We start from the raw sequence: 6,512 nt of genomic DNA, 5'->3' as shown, positions 1-6,512 counted from the left end.
ACAATACGCGAAATGGATTCAATGTAAGAATAACTTACATGTGGATACCCTAATAAAGGGCGCCTACCAATAGAGGTGCATGTGAGAATGCAGAGGTCGAAACGTGTGTNTGAATTTTCATCATGACCCTTAAGAATCCCACATTTTTTAAGGCTTAAGAATGTAAGCAGCAAAAAGAATTTCCTGAGAATATGACTTAAGAATGAGTGCCATACTTAGCGAACCTATGGTAAGAACGGTTAAAACCGGCCAAAGAGCAGCTAAGTATGCTTTAGGCAAAGAATGAATAAGTTGGCCTAAGAATGTATAAGAACACCCCAAAGAACGAAAAGAATACATAAGACTGCTGGCCCTAAAGAATGCTAAAGAATGGTAAAGAGTGGTTTTATTTCTTAAGAATGAGACTTAAGAACGAGTGCCATACTTAGCAACCCTATGATAAGAATGGTTAAAACCGGCCAAAGAGCAGCTAAGTATGCTTTAACACTAAGTTGGTCTAAGAACGAATAAGAACACCCCAAAGAATGGAAGAGAATACCTAAGACTGCTGGGCCCCAAAGAATGCTAAAGAATTTCAAAGAATGGTTTTAAGATAAACGGATGCCTTACGAACGTTCTTAGAACGTTCTTAGAACGGTGTAAGAACATTCTAATGGTTATTCAATTTTATCAATTTGGCTGGGCTAAGAACGAGTTAAGAACGTTCTTAACCCCCCTCCGTGTTTGTAGGGAAAAGTACCCATCGGCGGATGCAGATCCCGTGATATGCCTTACAGAGTACAACATATGCACGGTTACATTATAAGGTTGTGCCACATCTGAAAGAAACGATTCCCCTGCATTCGCTGTACCCACCACATTATTGCACGTACTGCTGTGACCTGATGCATCTATACTAAGACCGTCTTAGTGACAGCAGGCTCGTGCGTCATGGCGATAAGAAAGCCCGATGTAGCCATCTGGTGCCATGAGGGCACTTCATGTTTTTTTTTTCTGTAATCGAGTACACCGCGCGGCTCGTTTGAGCAATAACCTTATTATATCGCACCATATGCAGCAGGTACTGCCAGCTTCCTTGATTACCCACGACTTGCTTTTCCAAGTATATTTGCGTATGCGTGGTAAGGCATCTGACGAGGCCCCGCTTCCCTGTTACGTGCAGGAGCGTCTGGGACTACCCGCGGAGCGTGAATATCTTCATTGCGGGGGACGCGACGTATTCGGGTTTTTTGGGTTTTGCATTTGCTGGCGGGTGCGTGTCGCATCGTCAATCTCTTGCGCTGTAAAGAAGCCTCTTGGTAACTCCCTTGCGCAGTGAATCAAAAGAGGCCGGGGGCCGCCGCAGCTACTTATCAGGTTTAGCTGATATACATGTACTTCTAGCTAGCTAGCTAGCTAGCTAGCTAGCTAGCTAGCATGCTAGCGTATAGCAAAACCGACTGCAGGTAGCAGGGGATCCGGATCCAGGCACAAATCGCTTTTTGCGCAACACCGCATGTGCATTTCTGAATCGGGGAATGCAACATTACATGCAGCACCGCACTGCACCGTAAACAAAATATCTGCATACTGCACGGCATTGCACATAAGTCGACGGCCATCCAGCCGCCTCGGCCCTGCCCTGGCCAGCGCGTCAGAGCAACACGGCACATGCATGGCTTTCCATCGCCTACCGCATGCATCCACTATCTGCTGTCCTGCCTGCCCCCCCCGCGGATGTATAGCTGCAATAGCTTAATCCTGTTGGCTAAGCCAATCCTATATTTGCCCGCCCCTTTCTTTAGCAAACACCAGGCCTTGGTTCTGAGGAATCTTTTCCTTCTTCCATTTTTGCGCTGCCTGCTGCCCTCTGACGATGGCGGGCACTCTTGCAACGCACTGCTGGCGTGCATACTGCTGGCCCCGTATACGTATACATCCTCACTTGCAAGCTCGTCCACATCCGTATATTCATGCTGTATGTATGCTTACTGCTCATACTGCTGCCATGCATACACAGCTCGGACGTTGACCTTGGCAGAGGCTACGTGTTCGTGTCCTGGGACAGCCTTTCCATGGACAGCTCCAATTCGCCGACTATGTATCATGATGGGTCCAACACCCTCCTCCACGAGCTGTTCCATCATCTGGGTCTAAAACATACATTCGCCCCCCTCGATTACGGGAGCTTTTCCACCGACTGTTATCAATACGATGACTACGTCATTGACACTCCAGTCTCAGGTAGGCGGGGGGCTTTTCCAGGATTATGTATCGTCTATCGATTGTGCACTAGTACAATATATTGATAGAGACGGATAATATCTAAGCTACCAGGTACGACGAAGAGGTGATAATAACAATCTGAAAAGACGTAGGAAGCCCTAAGTGTAGTAGCTGGTACACAGTACGGCTCACATAACAACTGCAAATAGGCGCAAAACGCTTGACCAGCATCTCAGGAGGCCTTTTCAGCAGCGGCCAGCTACTATACTAAGACACTAGAGGGAGGAGGGGTAAAGCCCCCGTGACACACTTCCCGGGGGGTTAGTCAGGAGAGGGTAGAAACTACTGAACCGCCTTCGTATGGAGGGAGGGAGGGGGTTCAGTAAACTCCCCAGTGTAGGGCCCTATGGTGACCGGTTACGGGTTGGATGTAAGGGAGAGGGTAACACGGGCCTGTCCGAAGCACGACGGCGGTTAGGTAGCCTAACCCCGGAATAAGGGTACTCTGCTACTTGGGGGAGCTTTGGGAGATGCTTACAATACAGGCTTGTAATCCAGGCTGACTGTAGCAGCTGTACAAGTACGGTACACGTATCATCTACAAGGCGTTCCGCCAGCATCTTGAGAGGCCTTTTCAGCGGCCAGCTACTACTACAATTTACTTAAGCGTGTCCGAAGAAGCAAGCTTGCCTCCAAAGCCATGCAAAGCTTCCACGGATACACATACGCGTCCACTATGGCATACCCCCCATATAGGTGCAGTGGGCAATGGAGTGGAGTGGGCAGTGGGCCATTTTAACATGGCATGCATGTGTAATCGAACACGTCTAGCTTGCTTAATAATGCCTTCGCCGAGGATTTAACTTTGAAGACGCGAACAAAAATGAAAACGAAAGATGTAGCAGCTGTTAGATAGCACGGCATTCTATATTATTCGTCTATCAATACGCACTAGGCGCGCCGCCAGCATCTTGAAAGGCCTTTTCAGTGGCCATCAAGGAAGGACGTGATGGCGGCGGAGGTAGCCCACGCCGGTCCTGGAATTATGTATGTATGGATTCTACGGCTGGACTCGTTCGCATGGCATCGATGCATGTTCCCGTTTTCCACACGCATATTATTGCAACCCGGTTCTGCGGTACGCTCCTTCAGGCCTCGCAACCTCAAGCATGTTTCTTTACCCTGCTGCTGTGTCGTACTGTGTGGAGCTCTTCTGGGGCAAGTACGGCGGCGACTGGGATGCGACATACGTTCGTTGGAGCAGCACGCTGGGTATCCCAGATACTGACAAAAACGCCTGGGCAGACAGCTGTCCCGGTAAACCCGGGTACGACGAGCTGGGCAACTACATGACGTACAACACCCCCGTCTGCTTCGCAGCTTTGGGCCATTTCACGCCAGCGCAGGTGCAGCGGGCGCATTACGTGACGGCGGAGCTGAACCCCGTGTTGTACGCTTGGGGCCAGTACTATGCGCAGAACGCCGCGGCCCCCCCTCCTCCGCTGTCGTCAACCCCCTCGGTCGATGTCTGCCGGGTAAGTGCGTGAGCATGCATCCATCGCAGCACATGCAGGAGTATGTTTTGTTTCCACCACCTGGCCAAAATTAGGAGAGATGTACGTGTGTAGAATAATGCTAATGGCTAGCCTATAGAAATAATGGTTTTTATAGGTCGTACCCGCCCTGCTGGTATATGTATAATAGATAGGACAGATTTGTACCTTGCTTCTCTACCTATCGTACCATGGTGCGGCTTACAAACCATAAATAGAAAACTTTACAGGGGTGTATAAAAATAGATGCCGAAAGAGCATGAAATAAAGGATGCATGCTAATAGCGTTTTGTACGTCTCAGTTGCGTGTAGTATTGATGTCCGTCTTCGCTTCTGCTGGTTGCAATGGCCATATATATATGCAATCGTGCGCTATCTTTGTAATGTGATGCCAACACACACACATATGCTCTATTTGTTAATTACGGGCTCCGTTTCCTGATGATACGCCATTTGGCTGCCGCTGCTTGCTTCTTTGATGCAACGAACACATTAATCACGACAAGCAGGTCACGGAGAGGGGTGCTTGCCCTTGCAAAAGCGAGTGGAAGTACGACACGTACGGAACCACCTACTCCTACTGCGCCAAGTTGGGATATATTACTGAATTCCTCTTGTAAGCCGCTTGAAATTCTAGTAATAATAATATATTTATAAGACGATTATTGTTTGTTTCTCCAAACAACGTTACGTCCGCTGGATGTGCGTGATGAATACGCGTATTATTCCGTCAGGCTGCTGCTGCTGCAGCTGCTGCTGCTGCACGCCGTAGCGGCTGGCGGGGCCTTTCCTGCAGGCAAACAGCTGCTAATAACAACTTGACTTGGGGCAGCAATCTAGGTACATATGTTAGTATTGATGGATTGTCCCACCTTGCTGATGGCAAACCCTACCTGGCACTAACCCGCCAAAAAACAGACTTACGTATTGGCATTGCATGTGTATGCATACGTACGCGCATGTCACTATATGGAGTGCATGGACTGCCTTGCTGGGTTCCTCTTTGCTGCTTGTACATGTACGAATTAGGAGGGTTCAGCTTTACCCGTGGCCATCAGCCTGGCAGTCCCTATGTGGCCCCAAATGTGTGGGGACACCTTCATCCTTCTCATCACCCGTGTGATGCCGAATCCTGCCAAGTTAGTCTCTTTTTTTGGGCGGGGCCCCAGCGCGAAGCGCCCAGGGGTCCCCGTCCTGTAGGATTGCCCATGTCCGTACGGACACGCGCGCGTGTGGCCGTGTGGCCGTGTGTGTGTAACGGACCAAACATAATACCGTAGTGCTACTTATAGTTCGTGCTACAATAATTCGGGAGGCACCACGAATATGTAGCACGTACAAATCCTAAGGTATCCCAAGGGACCGCAGCCCCGAAATATCGTACCCTCCGAAGCCGGTCGATCAAACTTCGCAAAAACTAGGATTTCAAGGCGGAAATCAGCTCTTAATACATAAAATATAGTCATAAACGTAGGACATGAACAACGCTGGAAAACGTGCAAGACAGGCAACCGAAATTTGTATCATGCCCGCAAAATCTGGTCCGGCCTTCCCCGAAATTCAAAGAGCACGTACAAATTTCAGAAAGTTTTTTGACCCCTCCCCGAACAAAGCGATCACGAACTATAAGTAGCACTACGGTATCTCGCCCGGCTGAAACGCGTTATTGGTAATATATTGCATTCTATTGCAAGGGGTCTCGCCTGTAGCCAACAAAAATCGTATGAGCACAAACAAGTTTGGCTGCCTCCATTGAGAGGGTCTTTCCATTGGCCAGCGGCTGGGAAAGTTCCTTAAGTTCTATGGAGAACTTAAGAAATTTCCTTAATTTCACTTGCCATTGGGCCCACTTTACACAACTTTTATCAGACGTACGGATTGTAAGAAATTGCTCACTTTTAAGCTACGTTAGCCCTCGAGCACATTACTACTATTGCCCAGCACGTTTTCGCTCGCATTCCTTGACTCCCCTAGACAATGTTCCCATGGGCACCGTCGGCAAGCGCGCAGAGTTGTGCTGGGACGCGACCTGGTTAAGGCCTCCATACGACATTTGCGAATGATGTAACTCGTGATGATATTCCGGGAAAGCGGGGTGGTGACCCGACTCGAGATTGACAAGGCCACGCTGCACTTGAAGCTATCTCAAGCGAGCCTCGTCATTCATATGAGTTCCAAGGTACTCAGCAGGAGTTCCTTGGAAGGACATTGACGAGGAAATAGCACTCGCCGATTTTGCGTAGCAGGCGTCTGTCGCTTCCGAGCGCCGCGACTGCACTGGTCAACGCACCAAATATTTGGCTATTCAGCTCACACAAATGTGAAGAGTATATGCGAGGTCGACAATTTAATACATGGTCGGGAGCATGTACTAGCTAAGTATTTCTTAGCGAGTGTATTGCTTAAACGTCATCGCGTGATCCGTACTCACTACTAACTTATTGTGGGGAAGGCCATTGCGTCTGCGACCACACTCCCGCGGTACCCAAACCCTTCAAAGACAATTCCGATCAGCCATTTGGCTGTTAGTGGGAGGGCGGGTGGGCCGCTCGCACGGCAATCGAGTAGAGAGTACGAAAATAACCTAATGCAGTCATCGACAGCAGAAAACGTAAGCCTCCAGCCTCATGCCGACTCTCTTACCTACCATTCATATTCTCTACCTCGTTCCCAAGACTCCGCCGCGTTGCCTCTAGTTCGGCTCGTGCCACAGGTAACTTCGCTCGTCGCTACTTTGCCATTCACCTTCGCCTC

General features: G+C 49.2%; 1 protein-coding gene across 1 annotated transcript in view; it reads left to right on the top strand.

Annotated features, from left to right (window-relative positions):
• Window positions 1–4,569, top strand: part of VOLCADRAFT_93860 (uncharacterized protein) — a gene marked incomplete at both ends in the record, with an annotated part of 7,631 nt that extends 3,062 nt beyond the window's left edge. The window contains 5 exons of the mRNA XM_002953141.1: window positions 1,058–1,121; window positions 1,163–1,252; window positions 2,000–2,223; window positions 3,358–3,740; window positions 4,531–4,569. Coding sequence (XP_002953187.1) covers window positions 1,058–1,121; window positions 1,163–1,252; window positions 2,000–2,223; window positions 3,358–3,740; window positions 4,531–4,569 — 800 coding nt within the window. The remainder of the gene's footprint in view (window positions 1–1,057; window positions 1,122–1,162; window positions 1,253–1,999; window positions 2,224–3,357; window positions 3,741–4,530) is intronic.
• Between the last annotated feature and the right edge of the window lie 1,943 nt (window positions 4,570–6,512).

Source organism: Volvox carteri (genome assembly GCF_000143455.1).
Source record: "Volvox carteri f. nagariensis unplaced genomic scaffold VOLCAscaffold_34, whole genome shotgun sequence".
In the NCBI taxonomy this organism is placed as follows: Eukaryota; Viridiplantae; Chlorophyta; class Chlorophyceae; order Chlamydomonadales; family Volvocaceae; genus Volvox; species Volvox carteri.
The sequence above is the reverse complement of the archived record's forward strand: the minus strand, read 5'-3'. Positions and strand labels throughout refer to the sequence as shown.